We start from the raw sequence: 27,701 nt of genomic DNA, 5'->3' as shown, positions 1-27,701 counted from the left end.
ACAGTGTATGGGGGGTATACAGTATATGGGGGGGTACAGTATGTGGGGGGTATACAGTATATGGGGGGTGTACAGTATATGGGGAGGTACAGTATATGGGGGGGTATACAGTATATGGGGGGGTATACAGTATATGGGGGTATACAGTATATGGGGGGTATACAGTATATGGGGGGTACAGTATGTGGGGGGTGTACAGTATATGGGGGGGGTATACAGTATATGGGGGGGTGTACAGTATATGGGGGGGTGTACAGTATATGGGGGTATACAGTATATGGGGGGGTATACAGTATATGGGGGGGTGTACAGTATATGGGGGTATACAGTATATGGGGGGGTGTACAGTATATGGGGGGGTACAGTATGTGGGGGGGTATACAGTATGTGGGGGGGTATACAGTATGTGGGGGGTATACAGTATATGGGGGGTATACAGTATATGGGGGGTATACAGTATATGGGGGGGTACAGTATATGGGGGGGTATACAGTATATGGGAAGATCAGGAGGATGCAGCTCAGGGGTTCAGAATCCCAACACCGTGACCCAGAACACCAGGAGGAGCCGAATCCAAAGAGCCTTGCTGGCCGGGACGTTGCCGCTACTGGCGGATTGGATTGCGTTCACCGTCGCTGCTGTTGAGCTTTCTTGACGCCTTAGCACGCCCCCTGAGGAAGCAAATAGGTCGCTTTACGATGGTGAAACGTGTGTTGGGGGATTATGGGTAAGATGCAAAGATATTACATGGGACTTGTGCAATAAGGATCTTCACACGTGAGCATTGGGCGCTGTGATAGGTGGAGACTGATAACCCTGATGTAGGGATGGAGTAGGGACTGCTGCAGGATACCCCTCCCCCTCCCCCTATATACGGCCTCTATTTACACTGCTGTTTGTTGCACAATAACCACATTGAGCTGATCCCTATTCACACTGGAGGATTTCATCTTCTGAATTGCCTCCTGGTTTTTAAAGTGTATGTTCAATGTTATCAATAAAGATATCTATAATGGCCGTAATATATATAATGTCCGTAATATATGTATATAATGTCCGTAATATATGTATATATAATGTCCGTAATATATAATGTCCGTAATATATGTATAATTATGTCCGTAATATATATATATATATATATATATATATATATAATGTCCGTAATATATAATGTCCGTAATATATGTATAATTATGTCCGTAATATATATATATATATATATATATATATATATATATATATAATGTCCGTAATATATAATGTCCGTAATATATGTATAATTATGTCCGTAATATATATATATATATATATATATATAATGTCCGTAATATATAATGTCCGTAATATATATATATAATGTCCGTAATATATAATGTCCGTAATATATGTATAATTATGTCCGTAATATATATATATATATATATATATATATATAATGTCCGTAATATATAATGTCCGTAATATATATATATATATATATAATGTCCGTAATATATAATGTCCGTAATATATATATATAATGTCCGTAATATATAATGTCCGTAATATATATATATAATGTCCGTAATATATATATATAATGTCCGTAATATATAATGTCCGTAATATATGTATATATAATGTCCGTAATATATAATGTCCGTAATATATATATATAATGTCCGTAATATATGTATATATAATGTCCGTAATATATAATGTCCGTAATATATATATATAATGTCCGTAATATATAATGTCCGTAATATATGTATAATTATATACAACAGAGGAACAAAACTGCCTAAAAAGACGGCAAATAGTTGTTGTGTAAATCATGAAGTGCAAAGTGTTTTACATTTACACAGTGAGAGATTTTACAGGAAACCTTTTGTAGGTGTGAATGAGCCGGCGCTGGTATTAACCCTTTATTATGGGCCAGCGCTGGTATTAACCCTTTATTATGGCCGGCGCTGGTATTAACCCTTTATTATGGGCCGGCGCTGGTATTAACCCTTTATTATGGGCCAGCGCTGGTATTAACCCTTTATTATGGGCCGGCGCTGGTATTAACCCTTTATTATGGGCCGGCGCTGGTATTAACCCTTTATTATGGCCGGCGCTGGTATTAACCCTTTATTATGGCCGGCGCTGGTATTAACCCTTTATTATGGGCCGGCGCTGGTATTAACTCTTTATTATGGCCGGCGCTGGTATTAACCCTTTATTATGGGCCGGCGCTGGTATTAACTCTTTATTATGGCCGGCGCTGGTATTAACTCTTTATTATGGGCCGGCGCTGGTATTAACCCTTTATTATGGGCCGGCGCTGGTATTAACCCTTTATTATGGGCCGGCGCTGGTATTAACCCTTTATTATGGGCCGGCGCTGTTATTAACTCTTTATTATGGGCCGGCGCTGGTATTAACCCTTTATTATGGGCCGGCGCTGGTATTAACCCTTTATTATGGCCGGCGCTGGTATTAACCCTTTATTATGGGCCGGCGCTGGTATTAACCCTTTATTATGGGCCGGCGCTGGTATTAACCCTTTATTATGGGCCGGCGCTGGTATTAACCCTTTATTATGGGCCGGCGCTGTTATTAACTCTTTATTATGGGCCGGCGCTGGTATTAACCCTTTATTATGGGCCGGCGCTGGTATTAACCCTTTATTAAGGCCGGCGCTGGTATTAACCCTTTATTATGGGCCGGCGCTGGTATTAACCCTTTATTATGGGCCGGCGCTGGTATTAACCCTTTATTATGGCCGGCGCTGGTATTAACCCTTTATTATGGGCCGGCGCTGGTATTAACCCTTTATTAAGGGTCAGCGCTGGTATTAACCCTTTATTATGGCCGGCGCTGTTATTAACCCTTTATTATGGGCCGGCGCTGGTATTAACCCTTTATTATGGGCCGGCGCTGGTATTAACCCTTTATTATGGGCCGGCGCTGGTATTAACCCTTTATTATGGGCCGGGCGCTGGTATTAACCCTTTATTATGGCCGGCGCTGGTATTAACCCTTTATTATGGCCGGCGCTGGTATTAACCCTTTATTATGGGCCGGCGCTGGTATTAACCCTTTATTATGGCCGGCGCTGGTATTAACCCTTTATTATGGGCCGGGCGCTGGTATTAACCCTTTATTATGGGCCGGCGCTGGTATTAACCCTTTATTATGGCCGGCGCTGGTATTAACCCTTTATTATGGGCCGGGCGCTGGTATTAACCCTTTATTATGGCCGGCGCTGGTATTAACCCTTTATTATGGGCCGGCGCTGGTATTAACCCTTTATTATGGGCCGGGCGCTGGTATTAACCCTTTATTATGGGCCGGGCGCTGGTATTAACCCTTTATTATGGGTCGGCGCTGTTATTGACCCTTTATTATGGGCCGGGCGCTGGTATTAACCCTTTATTATGGGCCGGGCGCTGGTATTAACCCTTTATTATGGGCCGGCGCTGTTATTGACCCTTTATTATGGGCCGGGCGCTGGTATTAACCCTTTATTATGGGCCGGCGCTGGTATTAACCCTTTATTATGGCCGGCGCTGGTATTAACCCTTTATTATGGGCCGGCGCTGGTATTAACCCTTTATTATGGCCGGCGCTGGTATTAACCCTTTATTATGGCCGGCGCTGGTATTAACCCTTTATTATGGGCCGGCGCTGGTATTAACCCTTTATTATGGCCGGCGCTGGTATTAACCCTTTATTATGGGCCACCTCAGTGATTCCTGCAGGCATCTATAATAGTTTAGGCCACAGTTGTAGTTTAGTTTCGGTGTTGTTCATCATCTCAGCTCATTTTCTTCCCGCTAGTTAAACCCAATTAAGTTTGACCTTCAGAAAGGTCGCATTCTGCTGGGAACAGTCTAGAAATCTGCCAGAAAGGCGTCGGAGAGACTAATCCCGCTCTGTTTATCTCCATCTTAAAGATTTTCAAATAATTTGTCTGCTAGATTTTAAGGTTAGTTTGGGTGACAAACTGCGCGGCCCACTTGGCCATCTGCCTCCTGTCTGATTCAGTTTGGCTACTTAGAGGCCCTAGCACCGAGACCCTAGCGCCCACCGAAGCATCAGCACCGAGACCCTAGCGCCCACCGAAGCATCAGCACCGAGACCCTAGCACTGAGTCCCTAGCACTGAGTCCCTAGCACTGAGTCCCTAGCACTGAGTCCCTAGCGCCCACTGAAGCATCAGCACCGAGACATCAGCACCGAGACCCTAGCGCCCACCGAAGCATCAGCACTGAGACCCTAGCACTGAGTCCCTAGCACTGAGTCCCTAGCACTGAGTCCCTAGCACTGAGTCCCTAGCACTGAGTCCCTAGCACTGAGTCCCTAGCGCCCACCGAAGCATCAGCACTGAGACCCTAGCACTGAGTCCCTAGCGGCCACCGAAGCATCAGCACTGAGACCCTAGCACTGAGTCCCTAGCGCCCACCGAAGCATCAGCACTGAGACCCTAGCACTGAGTCCCTAGCGGCCACCGAAGCATCAGCACTGAGACCCTAGCACTGAGTCCCTAGCGCCCACCGAAGCATCAGCACTGAGACCCTAGCACTGAGTCCCTAGCACTGAGTCCCTAGCACTGAGTCCCTAGCACCCACCGAAGCATCAGCACCGAGACATCAGCACCCAGGCGTCAGCACTACTACAGTTCTATACGCCCTTCATAAAAGCCTGTACTTAATGTACTTGTGTGGTGATGAAAGTAGTACTTAAGTTTCACCACTGGATGTCGCTCTATTAGTTATGTGTATTTGGAAGCTGCAGTGTGTAAAGGGTTATTGTTTATTTGTATATCACATGAATCTGCAGACCAGTAGGAATCTGTTCTTCTCTCCTATCAGCTCTCTCTTTACTTCTTCTGTTGCACTCTTCACCCACTCACAGCGCACTTTAGATGCTGGGAGAAAGGAAGTCACATGGGAGATAGGAAGTCAGTCTTAGCTAGAACTTCACATGGGTAGGACGCAAGACAGCACACTTTCTTCTTACGATCCAGAAGAAAAAGAAGCGCTGCACCTCACACCTATGGCTGACACCAACGCCTCTCGGCTGCATATAAAAAAACATCAGAAATTTGTGTGTAAATTGATCAAGCCACAAGTCCACACTGTGTCGGTCAGTGACCACCACCCCCGCAGGCGTGCACAGGCAGGGAAGGGAGGCCATGGAACGGCCCTGCAACCCCCATGTCACAGGACCAGACCCAAAACAGCCCCCCCAAAAAAACACCCAGCTGGCACCACCGGGGGAGGAGGTTGCCCCCAAACAGCACAAGTCTGGAGAGGCACTAGTGTCAGCCATAGGTGTGAGGTGCAGCGCTTCTTTCTCTCCTGGACCGTATTTGTATCTCTCTTTTCTCCGTGTTTTGCACTCCTCCTGGTGAGACCCACATGACCGCAATCGGCAGGAGACACCTGAGGGCACATGGTTTTATCTCTCCTGTCTTTCCCATTCTGTCTGCAGCAGCTATGGTGAGTGTAATACCTTATCCAGACTTGTGCTTTTTGGGGGCAGCTTCCTCTGCCGGTGGTGCCGGCTGGGTGTTTTTGGGGGGGCTGTTTTGGGTCTGGTCCTGTGACTTGGGGGTTGCAGGGCCGTTCCATGGCCTCCCTTCCCTGCCTGTGCACGCCTGGCGGGGCTGGTGGTCACTGACCGACACAGTGTGCCACAGTGCTTTATACTATATGCTATGTAGAAGCTTCAGCAGAAATTTTGATACATTTAGGGAGTTACGTTCTATAGGCAGAGCTACTAAACCAGTGAGGAACCCATGGAAGAGGACCGGGCCAGGCTGAGACCAGTGTCTGTGTCCTCTACCATGGGCAGAAGGATCCTACACAGGTAACATAAGAAACCCAACCCTCCTGTACGGAGAATGAAGGTTTGGTGGCAGAACCTGGAGGGCGCCATCACTTACTGAAGAGGAATAGACTGAAGCCATCAGTGACAACATGGTGGTCAGTGGCCTATGAGGAGGAATGGTGGTCAGTGGCCTATGAGGAGGAATGGTGGTCAGTGGCCTATGAGGAGGAAAGGTGGTCAGTGGCCTATGAGGAGGAATGGTGGTCAGTGGCCTATGAGGAGGAACAGTCCATGGTGGTCAGTGGCCTATGAGAAGGAATGGTGGTCAGTGGCCTATGAGGAGGAATGGTGGTCAGTGGCCTATGAGGAGGAATGGTGGTCAGTGGCCTATGGGGAGGAATGGTGGTCAGTGGCCTATGGGGAGGAATGGTGGTCAGTGGCATATGAGGAGGAACAGTGCATGGTGGTCAGTGGCCTATGAGGAGATACAGTCCATGGTGGTCAGTGGCCTATGAGGAGGAATGGTGGTCAGTGGCCTATGAGGAGGAATGGTGGTCAGTGGCCTATGAGGAGGAATGGTGGTCAGTGGCATATGAGGAGGAACAGTGCATGGTGGTCAGTGGCCTATTAGGAGGAATGGTGGTCAGTGGCATATAAGGAGGAACAGTCCATGGTGGTCAGTGGCCTATGAGGAGATACAGTCCATGGTGGTCAGTGGCCTATGAGGAGGAAAGGTGGTCAGTGGCCTATGAAGAGGCCACATGCGGAACATCAAAAAGGTGCTCGATTGTGGCTCCTGGACCGAATTGTTTGATGTCAGTTTTCGTCTCGGTTTGGGTGGCAATTGGTCACTGGGCCCCCCTCTTCTCTGAGGCCCCATAGCAGCTGCCTGGTCTGAGACGTCTTCTATCCTGGCCTCCTCTATGGTTTTTACGGCAGGTGTGTGTGTTACATATCGATGGTTTGTGTTACATATCAGTGGTTTGTGTTACATATCGATGGTTTGTGTTACATATCAGTGGTTTGTGTTACATATCAATGGTGTGTGTTACATATCGATGGTTTGTGTTACATATCGATATTTTGTGTTACATATCAGTGGTTTGTGTTACATATCGATGGTTTGTGTTACATATCAGTGGTTTGTGTTACATATCAATGGTGTGTGTTACATATCGATGGTTTGTGTTACATATCGATATTTTGTGTTACATATCAGTGGTTTGTGTTACATATCGATGGTTTGTGTTACATATCAGTGGTTCGTGTTACATATCGATGGTTTGTGTTACATATCAGTGGTTTGTGTTACATATCGATGGTGTGTGTTACATATCGATGGTTTGTGTTACATATCAGTGGTTTGTGTTACATATCGATGGTGTGTGTTACATATCGATGGTTTGTGTTACATATCAGTGGTTTGTGTTACATATCGATGTTTTGTGTTACATATCAGTGGTTTGTGTTACATATCGATGGTGTGTGTTACATATCGATGGTTTGCGTTACATATCGATAGTTTGTTACATATCGATGGTGATGAAAAGTGTCTTATATAAAGGTAAAATATTACAATCTACAAGCAACTAAATCACTGCTGGAGACGATGGGCGGGAAGGCGGGAACGCTCCGCTATAGGCGAGATGTGTATGGAAACGTATGATAATATATGCAGTCTGATGGCTGATACCGGCGGTCACGCTTCACCAAGAGATCCCGGTGGTCTGGGGAGCTCGGGATTTGTGGTTATAACGATTGTTATTTGTCATTTTTCGGATAGCCGTTATAGTATGAACAACTAATGGGCGTTCTCATTGGTTACCACTTCTGTGTGATATTTGATCTCATTGCCGCCATGTTTTTTCCTCAGGAATCGTCTATTTGGTCGCTGCGCTCAATCATCTGGAAGACTCGCAGGTGACATTTAGTGTCCGTGCTCGGGATAAGGGCGGCCTAGCATCGGCCGTGAACGCATCGGTGACCGTCAGTGTCCAGAGGACGGCAGTGGCACCTCCAATCTTTGAGAAGTCCCGTTACACGTTTGTGATATCGGAGGACGTTCCTAGTGGCAGCGCGGTGGGGACGGTCCGGGCCCGAGCGCCCCTGAGTAAGTAAAGATGGAACAGTTTCTGCGGACGGTGAATATTGCTGAGTTAATATAAGGGGAAGGGTTATTTCTATGCCGGATTTTGCCTCTTTCAGAATAAATCTACAGGGTAAAAATCGGCCACACGTCACTTGTTTACACGGACATTACGCACCAATAACCGTGATATATATGGCTGCACAACATATGAGATCAGCTGATGTGTCTGGCCGTCTCACTAAGATCAGTCACCGGCAATGAACATTCCTATGGAAACTCTCTCAGCCATAGTAAAGGGACAAGGGACGTTCTTTAGATCAGCCCAGGGATGGGTTATGTGAGAATCGCTATCTTACCGCTCCGTCCCGCTGTTCAGCCGCTTCAGGGTCCCGGCACCATCCCCGGGCATCTCTAAACTAACACGTTCCTTGCCGGAGGGGCCACATAGGGACATCGGGGGAGTGCGGAGAGGCCACATAGGGACACCGGGGGAGTGCGGAGAGGCCACATAGGGACATCGGGGGAGTGCGGAGAGGCCACATAGGGACACCGGGGGAGTGCGGAGAGGCCACATAGGGACATCGGGGGAGTGCGGAGAGGCCACATAGGGACACCGGGGGAGTGCGGAGAGGCCACATAGGGACACCGGCGGAGTGCGGAGAGGCCACATAGGGACACCGGCGGAGTGCGGAGAGGCCACATAGGGACATCGGGGGAGTGCGGAGAGGCCACATAGGGACATCGGGGGAGTGCGGAGAGGCCACATAGGGACATCGGGGGAGTGCGGAGAGGCCACATAGGGACATCGGGGGAGTGCGGAGAGGCCACATAGGGACACCGGGGGTGCGGAGAGGCCACATAGGGACTTCGGGGGAGTGCGGAGAGGCCACATAGGGACACCGGGGGAGTGCGGAGAGGCCACATAGGGACACCGGGGGTGCGGAGAGGCCACATAGGGACATCGGGGGAGTGCGGAGAGGCCACATAGGGACATCAGGGGAGCACAGGTGGGAGCTGAGCTGTGATTGGCTGCTGTGGGAGGTGAGCTGTGATTGGCTGCTGTGAGAGCTGGGCTGTGATTGGCTGCTGTGAGAGCTGGGCTGTGATTGGCTGCTGTGAGAGCTGGGCTGTGATTGGCTGCTGTGAGAGCTGAGCTGTGATTGGCTGCTGTGAGAGCTGTGCTGTGATTGGCTGCTGTGAGAGCTGTGCTGTGATTGGCTGCTGTGAGAGCTGTGCTGTGATTGGCTGCTGTGAGAGCTGAGCTGTGATTGGTTGCTGGGGGGGCTGTGAGAGCTGAGCTGTGATTGGCTGCTGTGAGAGCTGGGCTGTGATTGGCTGCTGTGGGAGCTGTGCTGTGATTGGCTGCTGTGGGAGCTGTGCTATGATTGGTTGCTGTGAGAGCTGAGCTGTGATTGGTTGCTGTGAGAGCTGAGCTGTGATTGGTTGCTGGGGGGGCTGTGAGAGCTGAGCTGTGATTGGTTGCTGGGGGGGCTGTGAGAGCTGAGCTGTGATTGGTTGCTGTGAGAGCTGAGCTGTGATTGGTTGACACTCTTGTCTCATCCTCTCATTTGTCTTCCTGCTAAATTTAGTCCCCATCCTGGGGTTTGTTCTTTAGTCAGCACCTGTATACATGCTTCAGTCGGTGTCCGGTCTGTGCACATCCTTCAGTCGGTGTCTGGTCTGTGCAGATGCTACAGTCTGTGTCCGTGCTTCAGTCGGTGTCTGGTCTGTGCAGATGCTACAGTCTGTGTCCGGTCTGTGTCCGTGCTTCAGTCGGTGTCCGCTCTGTGTAGATGCTCTGTGTCCGGTCTGTGTAGATGCTACAGTCTGTGTCCGGTCTGTGTAGATGCTACAGTCGGTGTCAGGTCTGTGCAGATGCTACAGTCTATGTCCGGTCTGTGCAAATGCTACAGTCGGTGTCCGGTCTGTGCAGATGCTACAGTCTGTGTCCGGTCTGTGCAGATGCTACAGTCTGTGTCCGGTCTGTGTAGATGCTACAGTCTGTGTCCGGTCTGTGTAGATGCTACAGTCGGTGTCCGGTCTGTGCAGATGCTACAGTCGGTGTCCGGTCTGTGTAGATGCTACAGTCGGTGTCCGGGCATCATTGTCCCTGTCCCTGACATGATGGCAGCTCTCCTGGCTCCGGTTCTCGGTCTCTTGGCTCCCGTCTTGATGGTTACAGTTCCCGATCTGTTTCGGGTGTCACTGCCTCATTCTCCACCTTAGTTCTTGTTATCTCATCAATACTGTGTTCTACTGGGAACTGGTGGCCATACTGGGGACCAGACTGAGGATCCTCCTGTCCAACCCTCTTCTTATTGGGATTAGGGTGAAATTCAGGGATCCTTACACTCCAGCAGCCAAACTCCGACTATCACCCAATGGCCGCCATCATTATCCACCATTCTAGTCTACAAACTGTGACAAAACCCTTCAGCGCTGTCAGAGTGGGTGGTATACATATATACTGGGGCACTGGTATACAGGGCCGATTCTAGGTTTTCTGCTGCCTGAGGCGAAACCTGAAATGGCGCCCCACCCCCCCCCACCCCTCGTGCCCCCACTGACTCATTACCCCCCCACCCCTCGTGCCCCCAATGACTCATTACCCCCCCACCCCCGCCTATTAAAAATCATCAGTAAGGTGTGTGCACAAAACCTGCAGCTTATAATAATAGTAGGTGCATCCTGTATCCACAATCCTGCTCCACCATATACCTCCCTGTCCCAGCGCCATCTTCCATCCTCGGTGAGGACAGGACAGAAAAAGTATCACAGTTTTCAGTTCATCAGGTGCAGTGATCACGTGTAGAGTGGTGACGGGTGAAGCATATATGTATTCCTGCACAGTGTCTGCCGTCCTGACTTCCCTGCATTCTGTGTCCGGCTATCACCTGCAGGTCAGGGGTCAGTGGTGTATTGCAGACAGTATAATTTATGGCCACTCCATATAACACGCCGCCCCTACAAACTACCACAAAGCTGCCGCCCTGAGCAATAAGCTCACCTCGCCTCATGGCAGCAGCGGCCCTGCTGGTATAGCAGACTGTGTCCTTCTCTATAGGTTATTCTCCCACTCCTGTGCAGCTATCGGTTACTCAGGGGGCGGCCATCTTTATGTAACAATAGTGAAATGTTCTACTACAGGACACTGACAAACAGTCGTAATAAAAAGCCGCAATATAACCGATATAACGAGAGATGAGTGTTATAGGGCTGCCCCTTACTACGGCATGTATATATATACGTATGTGACTGGTACTATTATACAAACAGTATATATATATATATATATATATATATATATATATATATACACTGATGTGACTGGTACTATGATAAATATATATATACACTGATGTGACTGGTACTATGATAAATATATATATACACTGATGTGACTGGTACTATAATAAATATATATATACACTGATGTGACTGGTACTATGATAAATATATATATACACTGATGTGACTGGTACTATGATAAATATATATATACAGTGGTACCTTGGTATAGGAGTAACTTGGTATAAGAGCGTTTAGTTATAAGAGATCACAGGTTTTCAAAATAGTGACTTGGTGTAAGAGCATTGCTTTGGTGTAAGAGCTCCCTGTACTGGGTGGGAGGGGGAGTGGGGGAGGGGCATAGTCTGCATAGCGGGGTCTACAGCCCTGTACTCTGACCCAGGGAGTCTCCCTCACCTTCCAAATCATAGCAGATCCACTTCAGGCTGGGGCTTACATCAGGGGACAGGCAGGGCCGTATTAACAGCTGCAGCTGCCCTAGGCACTAAACCTGCAGACGCCCCATCTTGGGGAGTGTGGGGGAGAGGGATTTCGGCCACCTGCATTTCTCTACATAGAGAAACATTGTCTGAATGGCGTTTTTCATGGTCTTTAACGGCTTAAAACATAAATTTCCGCATAGAATCAATGATTAGAGGCGTCTGCATATTGTCTGAGGGAATTCTCCAACAGGATTGGTAGATTGGCAGGTAATAGCTCACAGCCAGACCAGACCTGAGAGACCAGACCAGAGCTGAGAAACCAGACCAGACCTGAGAAACCAGACCAGACCAGACCAGACCTGAGAGACCAGACCAGACCAGACCAGACCTGAGAGACCAGACCAGACCTGACCTGAGAAACCAGACCAGACCTGAGAGACCAGACCAGACCAGACCAGACCTGAGAAACCAGACCAGACCAGACCTGAGAAACCAGACCAGACCTGAGAGACCAGACCAGACCTGAGAAACCAAACCAGACCAGACCTGAGAAACCAGACCAGACCAGACCTGAGAAACCAGACCAGACCAGACCTGAGAAACCAGACCAGACCAGACCTGAGAAACCAGACCAGAGCAGACCAGACCTGAGAAACCAGACCAGACCAGACCTGAGAAACCAGACCAGACCAGACCTGAGAAACCAGACCAGACCTGAGAAACCAGACCAGACCAGACCTGAGAAACCAGACCAGACCAGACCAGACCTGAGAAACCAGACCAGACCAGACCAGACCTGAGAGACCAGACCAGACCAGACCTGAGAGACCAGACCAGACCAGACCTGAGAAACCAGACCAGACCAGACCAGACCTGAGAGACCAGACCAGACCAGACCTGAGAGACCAGACCAGACCAGACCTGAGAGACCAGACCAGACCAGACCAGACCTGAGAAACCAAACCAGACCAGACCTGAGAGACCAGACCAGACCAGACCTGACCCCCAACAAAAAAGTTGTTGGTGCTGTAAGGTGCTGGCCTGGGCATCGGACCACGGGTGCTTAGTGGTAAATACGGCCCTGGGGACAGGACTGTGGAGGTAATCTCTCCATAGCTGTAACCCCTCGCTCCCCAGACAGAGAGCGCTGCATGTATGTGCCCACATCTGTCCTGCTCATTCCTTCATGCTCCCTGCAGTCTCTATCAGTCCTTGTGTTTCCCATCCTCTCCATTCCTTATTTAATGAGCCAGCACTCACACTCAGCTATACACACTGCTGCTATAATGTGCCTGCACTCACACTCAGCTATACGCACTGCTGCTATAATGTGCCTGCACTAACACTCAGCTATACACACTGCTGCTATAATGTGCCTGCACTCACACTCAGCTATACACACTGCTGCTATAATGTGCCTGCACTCACACTCAGCTATGCACACTGCTGCTATAATGTGCCTGCACTCACACTCAGCTATGCACACTGCTGTTATAATGTGCCTGCACTCACACTCAGCTATACACACTGCTGCTATAATGTGCCTGCACTCACACTCAGCTATACACACTGCTGTTATAATGTGCCTGCACTGCCATATAGAGAAGTTTCTGTCACTGTCCTCCTCATGTGGGGTGACGTGTAGCTATTACATACAGATTGTTGATGGAACCTTCCGGCATGTTGGGTGACGTGTAGCTATTACCGTATTGTTTGTTGATGGAACCTTCCGGCATGTTGGGTGACCTGTAGCTATTACCGTACAGATTGTTGATGAAACCTTCCGGCATGTTGGGTGACCTGTAGCTATTACCGTATTGTTTGTTGATGGAACCTTCTGGCATGTTGGGTGACCTGTAGCTATTACCATACAGATTGTTGATGGAACCTTCCGGCATGTTGGGTGACGTGTAGCTATTACCGTACAGATTGTTGATGGAACCTTCCGGCATGTTGGGTGACGTGTAGCTATTACCGTACAGATTGCTGATGGAACCTTCCGGCATGTTGGGTGACCTGTAGCTATTACCGTATTGTTTGTTGATGGAACCTTCCGGCATGTTGGGTGACGTGTAGCTATTACCGTACAGATTGCTGATGGAACCTTCCGGCATGTTGGGTGACGTGTAGCTATTACATACAGATTGTTGATGGAACCTTCCGGCATGTTGGGTGACGTGTAGCTATTACATACAGATTGTTGATGGAACCTTCCGGCATGTTGGGTGACGTGTAGCTATTACCGTATTGTTTGTTGATGGAACCTTCCGGCATGTTGGGTGACCTGTAGCTATTACCGTATTGTTTGTTAATGGAACCTTCTGGCATATTGGGTGACGTGTAGCTATTACCATACAGATTGTTGATGGAACCTTCCGGCATGTTGGGTGACGTGTAGCTATTACCGTACAGATTGCTGATGGAACCTTCCGGCATGTTGGGTGACGTGTAGCTATTATTATACAGATTGCTGAAGGAACCTTCCGGCATGTTGGGTGACCTGTAGCTATTACCGTATTGTTTGTTGATGGAACCTTCTGGCATATTGGGTGACGTGTAGCTATTACCATACAGATTGTTGATGGAACCTTCCGGCATGTTGGGTGACGTGTAGCTATTACCGTACAGATTGCTAAAGGAACCTTCCGGCATGTTGGGTGACGTGTAGCTATTACCGTATTGTTTGTTGATGGAACCTTCCGGCATGTTGGGTGACCTGTAGCTATTACCGTACAGATTGTTGATGAAACCTTCCGGCATGTTGGGTGACCTGTAGCTATTACCGTATTGTTTGTTGATGGAACCTTCTGGCATGTTGGGTGACCTGTAGCTATTACCATACAGATTGTTGATGGAACCTTCCGGCATGTTGGGTGACGTGTAGCTATTACCGTACAGATTGCTGATGGAACCTTCCGGCATGTTGGGTGACGTGTAGCTATTACCGTATTGTTTGTTGATGGAACCTTCCGGCATGTTGGGTGACCTGTAGCTATTACCGTATTGTTTGTTGATGGAACCTTCCGGCATGTTGGGTGACGTGTAGCTATTACCGTATTGTTTGTTGATGGAACCTTCCGGCATGTTGGGTGACGTGTAGCTATTACTGTACAGATTGCTGATGGAACCTTCCGGCATGTTGGGTGACGTGTAGCTATTACATACAGATTGTTGATGGAACCTTCCGGCATGTTGGGTGACGTGTAGCTATTACATACAGATTGTTGATGGAACCTTCCGGCATGTTGGGTGACGTGTAGCTATTATTATACAGATTGCTGAAGGAACCTTCCGGCATGTTGGGTGACGTGTAGCTATTACCGTATTGTTTGTTGATGGAACCTTCTGGCATATTGGGTGACGTGTAGCTATTACCATACAGATTGTTGATGGAACCTTCCGGCATGTTGGGTGACGTGTAGCTATTACCGTACAGATTGCTGATGGAACCTTCCGGCATGTTGGGTGACGTGTAGCTATTATTATACAGATTGCTGAAGGAACCTTCCGGCATGTTGGGTGACCTGTAGCTATTACCGTATTGTGTGTTGATGGAACCTTCCGGCATGTTGGGTGACGTGGAGCTATTACCGTACAGATTGTTGATGGAACCTTCCAGCATGTTGGGTGACGTGTAGCTATTACCATATTGTTTGTTGATGGAATCTTCCGGCATGTTGGGTGACGTGTAGCTATTACCATACAGATTGTTGATGGAACCTTCCGGCATGTTGGGTGACGTGTAGCTATTACCGTATTGTTTGTTGATTGAACCTTCCGGCATGTTGGGTGACCTGTAGCTATTACCGTATTGTGTGTTGATGGAACCTTCTGGCATGTTGGGTGACGTGTAGCTATTACCGTACAGATTGTTGATGGAACCTTCCGGCACGTTGGGTGACGTGTAGCGATTACCATACAGATTGCTGATGGAACCTTCCGGCATGTTGGGTGACGTGTAGCTATTATTATTATACAGATTGCTGAAAGAACCTTCCGGCATGTTGGGTGACGTGTAGCTATTACCGTACAGATTGTTGATGGAACCTTCCAGCATGTTGGGTGACCTGTAGCTATTACCGTACAGATTGTTGATGGAACCTTCCGGCATGTTGGGTGACCTGTAGCTATTACCGTACAGATTGCTGATGGAACCTTCCGGCATGTTGGGTGACCTGTAGCTATTACCGTATTGTTTGTTGATGGAACCTTCCGGCATGTTGGGTGACGTGTAGCTATTACCGTATTGTTTGTTGATGGAACCTTCCGGCATGTTGGGTGACGTGTAGCTATTACCGTACAGATTGTTGATGGAACCTTCCGGCATGTTGGGTGACGTGTAGCTATTACCGTATTGTTTGTTGATGGAACCTTCCGGCATGTTGGGTGACGTGTAGCTATTACCGTACAGATTGTTGATGGAACCTTCCAGCATGTTGGGTGACGTGTAGCTATTACCGTACAGATTGTTGATGGAACCTTCCGGCATGTTGGGTGACCTGTAGCTATTACCGTATTGTTTGTTGATGGAACCTTCCGGCATGTTGGGTGACGTGTAGCTATTACCATACAGATTGTTGATGGAATCTTCCGGCATGTTGGGTGACGTGTAGCTATTACCGTACAGATTGTTGATGGAACCTTCCAGCATGTTGGGTGATGTGTAGCTATTACCATATAGATTGTTGATGGAACCTTCCGGCATGTTGGGTGACCTGTAGCTATTACCGTACAGATTGTTGATGGAACCTTCCGGCATGTTGGGTGACGTGTAGCTATTACCGTATTGTTTGTTGATGGAACCTTCCGGCATGTTGGGTGACGTGTAGCTATTACCGTACAGATTGTTGATGGAACCTTCCGGCATGTTGGGTGACGTGTAGCTATTACCGTACAGATTGTTGATGGAACCTTCCGGCATGTTGGGTGACCTGTAGCTATTACCGTATTGTTTGTTGATGGAACCTTCCGGCATGTTGGGTGACGTGTAGCTATTACCATACAGATTGTTGATGGAATCTTCCGGCATGTTGGGTGACGTGTAGCTATTACCGTACAGATTGTTGATGGAACCTTCCAGCATGTTGGGTGATGTGTAGCTATTACCATATAGATTGTTGATGGAACCTTCCGGCATGTTGGGTGACCTGTAGCTATTACCGTACAGATTGTTGATGGAACCTTCCGGCATGTTGGGTGACGTGTAGCTATTACCGTATTGTTTGTTGATGGAACCTTCCGGCATGTTGGGTGACGTGTAGCTATTACCGTACAGATTGCTGATGGAACCTTCCGGCACGTTGGGTGACCTGTAGCTATTACCGTATTGTTTCATTGTTATAACATCATTCTCTCTTCTCTATTGTTTGGTGTAGATTCCATTGATCCGGTAACCTACAGGATCCTCTCCGGTGATCCCTATCACATGTTCTCCATCACTTCCCAGTCTGGCCTTATTACAACCAGGAAACCAATGGACCATGAAGATGTTGCAGTGCTTGTTCTCAGCGTCCAGTCCCAGCTGGGGGGCTCCGCCATCGTCAGCACCGCGCAGGTCACTGTTACTATAACCGATGTCAATGACAACCCGCCTGTTTTTCTACAAGAGAATGAAAGAATCAGCGTCCCCCTGACAACTCCTCCTGGCAGCGCCCTGTACATTGCTGAAGCAGAAGACCTGGACGAGGGATTGAACGGACTTATCACCTACAGCATCGCCAGTGACAGCCAAGACCTGTTCACCATGGACCCCAACCTCGGGATTCTCTATCTAAATACGTCTGTACCAATGGTGTGTGACCACATTCTGGTGATCACGGCCGAGGACAATGGCCGTCCTTCCCGCAGTGCCCTCCTTACACTGACCATCACTGTGACCAATCCTGGGAACACTTTGACATTTGGAAATTTGGTTCATCAGGTGGAGATCCCTGAGGATTTCACCCTAAACTCGCGAGTCCTTCAGGTGACGGCCTACCTGGATGGGACGCAACGTCCGCAGCCCAGAATCCTCTACTCCCTACTCCCTGAGGACTCACTCACATTCAGAATCACTCGTACTACGGGACTGATTACACTACGACAGTCTCTGGATTATGAGAAGATCACTATATACAATCTGATTGTCCTGGCGAGAAGCTCGGACGCGGCGGAGGAACAGACGGCCACTACCTCTGTAATTGTGAAGGTTCTGGATGTAAATGACAATAATCCGACCTTCAGTCAGCGCTTTTATTTCTTTGCTGTTCCGGAAGGTCCCTGTCCCCATGGCGTGGTGGGGACAATCAGGGCAAAGGACAGGGACTCTGGGAGGAACGGACAACTCTCCTACTATCTGCTGGCCGAGGAGAATGACTTCCATATCAACTCCAAGACAGGTAACGTATATATAATGTATCTTCTATATAGATATATGGACTGACGTATATATCCTGTATCCTATATACTCATAGACTGACGTATATATCCTGTATCCTATATACTCATAGACTGACGTATATATCCTGTATCCTATATACTCATAGACTGACGTATATATCCTGTATCCTATATACTCATAGACTGACATATATATCCTGTATCCTATATACTCATGGACTGACATATATATCCTGTATCCTATATACTCATGGACTGACATATATATCCTGTATCCTATATACTCATAGACTGACATATATATCCTGTATCCTATATACTCATAGACTGACATATATATCCTGTATCCTATATACTCATGGACTGACATATATATCCTGTATCCTATATACTCATAGACTGACATATATATCCTGTATATTATATACTCATGGACTGACATATATATCCTGTATCCTATATACTCATAGACTGACATATATTTCCTGTATCCTATATACTCATGGACTGACATATATATCCTGTATATTATATACTCATGGACTGACATATATATCCTGTATCCTATATACTCATGGACTGACATATATATCCTGTATCCTATATACTCATGGACTGACATATATATCCTGTATCCTATATACTCATGGACTGACATATATAATATAGTATGGGTGAAGTGGTTGCCCGTCTCTCCACTCTCATGTAATACCCCTATATCCCTTATATACAGTGGTACCTTGGTTTAAGAGTAACTTGGTTTAAGAGTGTTTTGGTATAAGAGCTCACAGTTTTTCAAAATTGTGACTTGGTGTAAGAGCATTGCTTTGGTTTAAGAGCTCCCTGTACTGGGTGGGAGGGTGAGTTGGTGAGGGGCATATTCTGTATTGCAGGGTATACAGCCCTGTACTCTGACCCCTGAAGTCTCAGTCACCTTCTAAATCATAGCAGATATACTTCAGGCTGGGGCTTGCATCAGGGGACAGGACTGTGGAGGTAATCTCGCCATAGCTGTAACCCGTCTTCTCGGACAGAAAGTGCTGCTACATTGTGCTCACATCTGTCCTGCTCATTCCTTCCTGCTCCCTGCAGTCTCTGTCAGTCCTGATTGGTCCATGCTGAACACACCCCTTTCCCCATTGCTGTCATGTGACCACACAGACCTCTGACAGCAGCTCTGCTTCTCTATTCTAGCCTGTTGTACTACACTACTGCATTATGGGGATCTGCAGCTCCATCCTGTATCTACAAACTGCTGCTGTTTTTCAGGTTTATGCAGTTACTATACATTATACACCACATGCTGCTATACTGTACAGTAACTTATATATCACATATCCAGCTGCTGTGTTATCAGGGTTATACAGTTACTATACATTATATACCACATGCTGCTATACTGTACAGTAACTTATATATCACATATCCAGCTGCTGTGTTATCAGGGTTATACAGTTACTATACATTATATACCACATGCTGCTATACTGTACAGTAACTTATATATCACATATCCAACAGCTGTGTTATCAGGGTTATACAGTTACTATACATTATATACCACATGCTGCTATACTGTACAGTAACTTATATATCACATATCCAGCTGCTGTGTTATCAGGGTTATACAGTTACTATACATTATATACCACATGCTGCTATACTGTACAGTAACTTATATATCACATATCCAGCTGCTGTGTTATCAGGGTTATACAGTTACTATACATTATACACCACATGCTGCTATACTGTACAGTAACTTATATATCACATATCCAGCTGCTGTTTTTCAGGTTTATGCAGTTACTATACATTATACACCACATGCTGCTATACTGTACAGTCACTTATATATCACATATCCAGCTGCTGTTTTTCAGGTTTATGCAGTTACTATACATTATACACCACATGCTGCTATACTGTACAGTAACTTATATATCACATATCCAGCTGCTGTGTTATCACGGTTATACAGTTACTATACATTATACACCACATGCTGCTATACTGTACAGTAACTTATATATCACATATCCAGCTGCTGTGTTATCAGGGTTATACAGTTACTATACAGTATATACCACATGCTGCTATACTGTACAGTAACTTATATATCACATATCCAGCTGCTGTGTTATGAGGGTTATACAGTTACTATACATTATATACAGCATGCTGCTATACTGTACAGTAACTTATATATCACATATCCAGCTGCTGCTGTGTTATCAGGGTTATACAGTTACTATACATGATATACCACATGCTGCTATATTGTACAGTAACTTATATATCACATATCCAGCTGCTGTGTTATCAGGGTTATACAGTTACTATACATTATACACCACATGCTGCTATACTGTACAGTAACTTATATATCACATATCCAGCTGCAGTGTTATCAGGGTTATACAGTTACTATACATTATATACCACATGCTGCTATACTGTACAGTAACTTATATATCACATATCCAGCTGCTGTGTTATCAGGGTTATACAGTTACTATATATTATATACCACATGCTGATTGCTATACTGTACAGTAACTTATATATCACATATCCAGCTGCTGCTGTGTTATCAGGGTTATACAGTTACTGTACATTATATACCACATGCTGCTATACTGTACAGTAACTTATATATCACATATCCTGCTGCTGTGTTATCAGGGTTATACAGTTACTATACACTATATACCACATGCTCATTGCTATACTGTACAGTAACTTATATATCACATATCCAGCTGCTGCTGTGTTATCAGGGTTATACAGTTACTATACATTATATACCACATGCTGCTATACTGTACAGTAACTTATATATCACATATCCAGCTGCTGTGTTATCAGGGTTATACAGTTACTCTACATTATATACCACATGCTGATTGCTATACTGTACAGTAACTTATATATCACATATCCAGCTGCTGTGTTATCAGGGTTATACAGTTACTATACAGTATATACCACATGCTGCTATACTGTACAGTAACTTATATATCACATATCCAGCTGCTGTGTTATCAGGGTTATACAGTTACTATACATTATATACAGCATGCTGCTATACTGTACAGTAACTTATATATCACATATCCAGCTGCAGTGTTATCAGGGTTATACAGTTACTATACATTATATACCACATGCTGCTATACTGTACAGTAACTTATATATCACATATCCAGCTGCTGTGTTATCAGGGTTATACAGTTACTATACAGTATATACCACATGCTGCTATACTGTACAGTAACTTATATATCACATATCCAGCTGCTGTGTTATCAGGGTTATACAGTTACTATACATTATATACAGCATGCTGCTATACTGTACAGTAACTTATATATCACATATCCAGCTGCAGTGTTATCAGGGTTATACAGTTACTATACATTATATACCACATGCTGCTATACTGTACAGTAACTTATATATCACATATCCAGCTGCTGTGTTATCAGGGTTATACAGTTACTATACAGTATATACCACATGCTGCTATACTGTACAGTAACTTATATATCACATATCCAGCTGCTGTGTTATCAGGGTTATACAGTTACTATACATTATATACAGCATGCTGCTATACTGTACAGTAACTTATATATCACATATCCAGCTGCAGTGTTATCAGGGTTATACAGTTACTATACATTATATACCACATGCTGCTATACTGTACAGTAACTTATATATCACATAGCCAGCTGCTGTGTTATCAGGGTTATACAGTTACTATACATTATATACCACATGCTGATTGCTATACTGTACAGTAACTTATATATCACATATCCAGCTGCTGCTGTGTTATCAGGGTTATACAGTTACTGTACATTATATACCACATGCTGCTATACTGTACAGTAACTTATATATCACATATCCAGCTGCTGTGTTATCAGGGTTATACAGTTACTCTACATTATATACCACATGCTGATTGCTATACTGTACAGTAACTTATATATCACATATCCAGCTGCTGCTGTGTTATCAGGGTTATACAGTTACTATACATTATATACCACATGCTGCTATACTGTACAGTAACTTATATATCACATATTCTGCTGCTGTGTTATCAGGGTTATACAGTTACTATACATTATACCACATGCTGCTATACTGTACAGTAACTTATATATCACATATCCAGCTGCTGTGTTATCAGGGTTATACAGTTACTATACATTATACACCACATGCTGATTGCTATACTGTACAGTAACTTATATATCATATATCCAGCTGCTGTGTTATCAGGGTTATACAGTTACTATACATTATACACCACATGCTGCTATACTGTACAGTAACTTATATATCACATATCCAGCTGCTGTGTTATCAGGGTTATACAGTTACTATACATTATATACCACATGCTGCTATACTGTACAGTAACTTATATATCACATATCCAGCTGCTGTGTTATCAGGGTTATACAGTTACTATACATTATACACCACATGCTGCTATACTGTACAGTAACTTATATATCACATATCCAGCTGCAGTGTTATCAGGGTTATACAGTTACTATACATTATACACCACATGCTGCTATACTGTACAGTAACTTATATATCACATATCCAGCTGCTGTGTTATCAGGGTTATACAGTTACTATACATTATATACCACATGCTGCTATACTGTACAGTAACTTATATATCACATATCCAGCTGTGTTATCAGGGTTATACAGTTACTATACATTATACACCACATGCTGCTATTCTGTACAGTAACTATTAATATCACATATCCAGCTGCTGTGTTATCAGGGTTATACAGTTACTATACATTATACACCACATGCTGCTATTCTGTACAGTAACTATTAATATCACATATCCAGCTGTTTATAATTGTTTGTTTCATCTGTTCTACATGTTGTTCAGAATATAAAATCATTATTTTTGGGGTGTGGAACCAATTGCCTGCATTTACATGATTTCTTATGGGAAAATTTGCTTTGGTTCAAGAGTGGATTTGGATTACAAGCACCATCCCGGAACGAATTATGCTCGTAATCCAAGGCACCACTGTATTAGGTTATATATACAACACCCTTAGATCCTATATCTAGAACGTCCATAAAGCTTTTCTACCTTTTCTCCAGCCCTCTTGTCTATTTGAATAACATCTTTACTTTAACCCCTTATGTCCACTTGATCAGTTGATCTGTGCTTATCCTTTGGGCTATTTGCCCATTTCCAACATGGCTGCTTATGGTTCAGTATTGCCTGGTGTGGACTTGACTCCGGCTGGCTCATGCGCACTTCTGGGTTCGGCTGCTCCGGTCATGTGATGCAGGTTATGGTAACGTGATACGACTGCCAGCCAGGTCCGAAGGTCATGTGATGCAGGTCGGGTCACGTGATCCACTCGGTGTCGCGCTGCTGTGACGCTATGCCGGGGCGACCTCCACACTTGGCGTTTACCGCCCTGGATCCCGCCTCCTGGTGTTGATGCACATACATTCTGAACCCTTGTGTGAATGGTGCCTTATTAACACTGTGAGGACACTAAACGTCCGTTGATCTTTGTTGTTTTAGGATTAACCCTTTGCATTGTCTGTATTTTTTTCTTCACTTTACTCAGTTGACTATTTGCTTATGATTTCACATTTTATATTTGATCTGGATTTTTGCTGATTATGTGACACTTCACTTCACGTGTGTATACATACTACCTACCTGGCTTGTATTGTATCACTGCTTATTCAGCCGAAACGTCGCGCACTGGTGTGTCGGTATATATAGCTTGTATCTTAGATATTCATGGGCTCATGGACTGATGGACTGATGGACTGATGGACTGATGGACTCATGGGCTGATGGACTGATGGACTGATGGGCTGATGGACTGATGGACTGATGGGCTGATGGACTGATGGGCTGATGGACTGATGGGCTGATGGACTGATGGGCTGATGGACTGATGGGCTGATGGTCTCATGGACTGATGGACTGATGGGCTGATGGACTCATGGGCTGATGGACTCATGGGCTGATGGGCTGATGGACTCATGGACTGATGGGCTGATGGACTCATGGACTGATGGGCTGATGGACTGATGGGCTGATGGACTCATGGGCTGATGGTCTCATGGACTGATGGGCTGATGGACTCATGGACTCATGGGCTGATGGACTGATGGACTAATGGGCTGATGGACTAATGGGCTGATGGACTGATGGACTCATGGGCTGATGGGCTGATGGACTCATGGGCTGATGGACTCATGGGCTGATGGGTTGATGGGCTGATGGACTGATGGGCTGATGGACTGATGGACTCATGGGCTGATGGGCTGATGGACTCATGGGCTGATGGACTCATGGGCTGATGGGCTGATGGACTCATGGACTGATGGGTTGATGGACTGATGGGTTGATGGGCTGATGGGCTGATGGACTGATGGGCTGATGGACTCATGGGCTGATGGACTGATGGGCTGATGGACTCATGGGCTGATGGACTGATGGACTCATGGGCTGATGGACTCATGGGCTGATGGACTGATGGGCTGATGGACTCATGGGCTGATGGACTCATGGGCTGATGGGCTCATGGACTGATGGACTCATGGACTGATGGACTAATGGGCTGATGGACTAATGGGCTGATGGACTCATGGACTAATGGGCTGATGGACTCATGGGCTGATGGACTGATGGGCTGATGGACTGATGGGCTGATGGACTGATGGACTGATGGACTCATGGGCTGATGGACTCATGGGCTGATGGGCTGATGGACACATGGGCTGATGGACACATGGGCTGATGGACACATGGGCTGATGGACACATGGGCTGATGGACACATGGGCTGATGGACACATGGGCTGATGGACTGATGGACTCATGGGCTGATGGACTTATGGGCTGATGGGCTGATGGGCTGATGGACTCATGGGCTGATGGGCTGATGGGCTGATGGGCTGATGGGCTGATGGACTGATGGGCTGATGGACTGATGGACTGATGGGCTGATGGGCTGATGGGCTGATGGACTCATGGGCTGATGGGCTGATGGGCTGATGGACTGATGGACTGATGGGCTGATGGGCTGATGGACTGATGGGCTGATGGGCTGATGGGCTGATGGACTCATGGGCTGATGGACTAATGGGCTGATGGACTCATGGACTCATGGGCTGATGGACTCATGGACACATGGGCTGATGGACACATGGGCTGATGGACACATGGGCTGATGGACTCATGGACTCATGGGCTGATGGACTCATGGGCTGATGGACACATGGGCTGATGGACACATGGGCTGATGGACTCATGGGCTGATGGACTCATGGGCTGATGGACTCATGGACACATGGGCTGATGGACACATGGGCTGATGGACACATGGGCTGATGGACACATGGGCTGATGGACACATGGGCTGATGGACTCATGGGCTGATGGACTCATGGGCTGATGGACTCATGGGCTGATGGACTCATGGACTGATGGACTCATGGACTGATGGACTCATGGGCTGATGGGCTGATGGACTCATAGACTCATGGGCTGATGGACTCATGGACTCATGGGCTGATGGACTTGATTGGCTTTTTTCCACCTTATTAATTATTTTACATTGCAGAAATGAGGGGTGAAGGATTAATAATAATAAAAAAATCATTCCAAGAATTAGATGCAGATTATTTTTTTACATAAACCTCAGGAAAAATAGCAAAACATTGTGCAGCATTAAAAGGACCTGCCGAGACCTGGTCACATGACCTGGTCCTGAAGATAAGAGAACCTAGCAGAGAAGAGGGTGTGCACCTCTAGTTACGTAAAGGGGGGGGGGGCTTGGTTTTAGGATTCCGGCTGGTGTCCCTATTTATATCTTCTAGAGTTTGTAGTTATTCTGGAGTCTGTATTTTGGGGTCCTCCCTGGAGTCTGTATTTTGGGGTGCATATTCATTCTGTGTATACAATTTTGTATTGTTTTTTGTTGTAAATGTAAATTTATGTTTAATGTTACATATATGTCACCATATACCTGTTGTTAGCTATCCTGTATATGCGGTATATGATGTATATGCGGTATATGATGTATATGCGGTATATGATGTATATGCGGTATATGATGTACACTATATGCGATATATGATGTATTTGAGATATATGATGTACACTATATGCGGTATATGATGTATATGCGGTATATGCAGTATATGTGGTATATGATGTATTTGCGGTATATGATGTACACTATATGCGATATATGATGTATTTGAGATATATGATGTACACTATATGCGATATATGATGTATATGCGGTATATGCAGTATATGTGGTATATAATGTATATGTGGTATATGATGTATTTGCGGTATATGATGTACACTATATGCGATATATGATGTATATGTGGTATATGATGTGTATGCGATATTTATGGTACATGATGTATAAGTGATATATGATGTATATTATGTATACAGGTCCGTATTAACAACTGCTGCTGCCCTAGGCACTAAACCTAAAGAGGCACCGATTGGCCTTACCAGACCTGACCAATTCCACCATACCCCCCACCCCCCCTGGAAAAGACAACAGATTTACTGGCAAGTCTGAACAGGAGGTGGGAGACTAAAAAAATAAAAACAAAAAAAGTTTTTTTTCTTTCCCTGCTCCCTGGTGCTGCCCCCCTGCAAAGTGCGGCCTTAGGCACCGGACCACGGGTGCCTAGTGGTAAATACGGCCCTGGATGTATATGTAGTATACAGTATGTTGTATATGATGTATTAGCAGTATATGATGTATATGTGATATGTATGGTACATAATGTATAAGCGATATATGATGTATATGCGGTATATTATGTATATGTGATAAATGATGTATATGTAGTATATGCGGTATATTATGTATATGAGATATATGATGTATATGCGGTGTATGATGTATATGCGGTATATAATGTATATGATGTATATGTGGTATATGCCGTATATGATGTATATGATGTATATGTGGTATATGCCGTATATGATGTATATGCGGTGTATGATGTATATGCGGTGTATGATGTATATGATGTATATGTGATATGTATTGTATATGATGTATGTGTGATGTATATCAGATATATACGGTATATGATGTATATAATTTATACTTTCCTATAGGTCGCTGGGGATGTCCCTATCACTATTATTTATAAAGCTGCTTATCTTACCTATGGAACATATACTGTGATGGTCCCCGGACACAGACACCATCTGACTCCTTATTCAGGGCAGCAGCTCGATGTTAGCCGCTCGGTGGCAGCCGCTCGATGGTAGCAGCTTGGTGGCAGCCGCTCGATGGCAGCAGCTTGGTGGCAGCCGCTCGGTGACAGCAGCTCGATGGCAGCAGCTTGGTGGCAGCCGCTCGATGGCAGCCGCTCGGTGACAGCAGCTCGATGGCAGCAGCTTGGTGGCAGCCGCTCGGTGACAGCCGCTCAGCGGCAGCAGCTTGATGGCAGCACAGACGGAAAGTTTTCCTTATAGTTTGAGAGTGATAGGGAGTCATTGCGCCTGAGATGATTGGTGGAATCTGTGTCACATGATGACGCCACACGCTTTATACCTGTATACTATTCCTCTGCGTCTTCTCTTACGTTTCCTGCTTTCATGTTTCTTCCAGGTGAGCTG

The 27,701-nt window shown here is 45.8% G+C and overlaps 1 protein-coding gene across 1 annotated transcript in view; it reads left to right on the top strand.

Annotated features, from left to right (window-relative positions):
* DCHS2 (dachsous cadherin-related 2) overlaps nt 1–27,701 on the top strand; it is a 272,583-nt gene that overhangs the window by 158,259 nt on the left and 86,623 nt on the right. Inside the window, exons 4-6 of the mRNA XM_069976220.1 lie at nt 7,678–7,914; nt 17,000–18,001; nt 27,694–27,701. The exon at nt 27,694–27,701 is cut by the window's right edge and continues 180 nt beyond it. Coding sequence (XP_069832321.1) covers nt 7,678–7,914; nt 17,000–18,001; nt 27,694–27,701 — 1,247 coding nt within the window. The remainder of the gene's footprint in view (nt 1–7,677; nt 7,915–16,999; nt 18,002–27,693) is intronic.

Source organism: Dendropsophus ebraccatus, chromosome 7, assembly GCF_027789765.1.
Source record: "Dendropsophus ebraccatus isolate aDenEbr1 chromosome 7, aDenEbr1.pat, whole genome shotgun sequence".
NCBI lineage: Eukaryota > Metazoa > Chordata > Amphibia > Anura > Hylidae > Dendropsophus > Dendropsophus ebraccatus.
The sequence above is the reverse complement of the archived record's forward strand: the minus strand, read 5'-3'. Positions and strand labels throughout refer to the sequence as shown.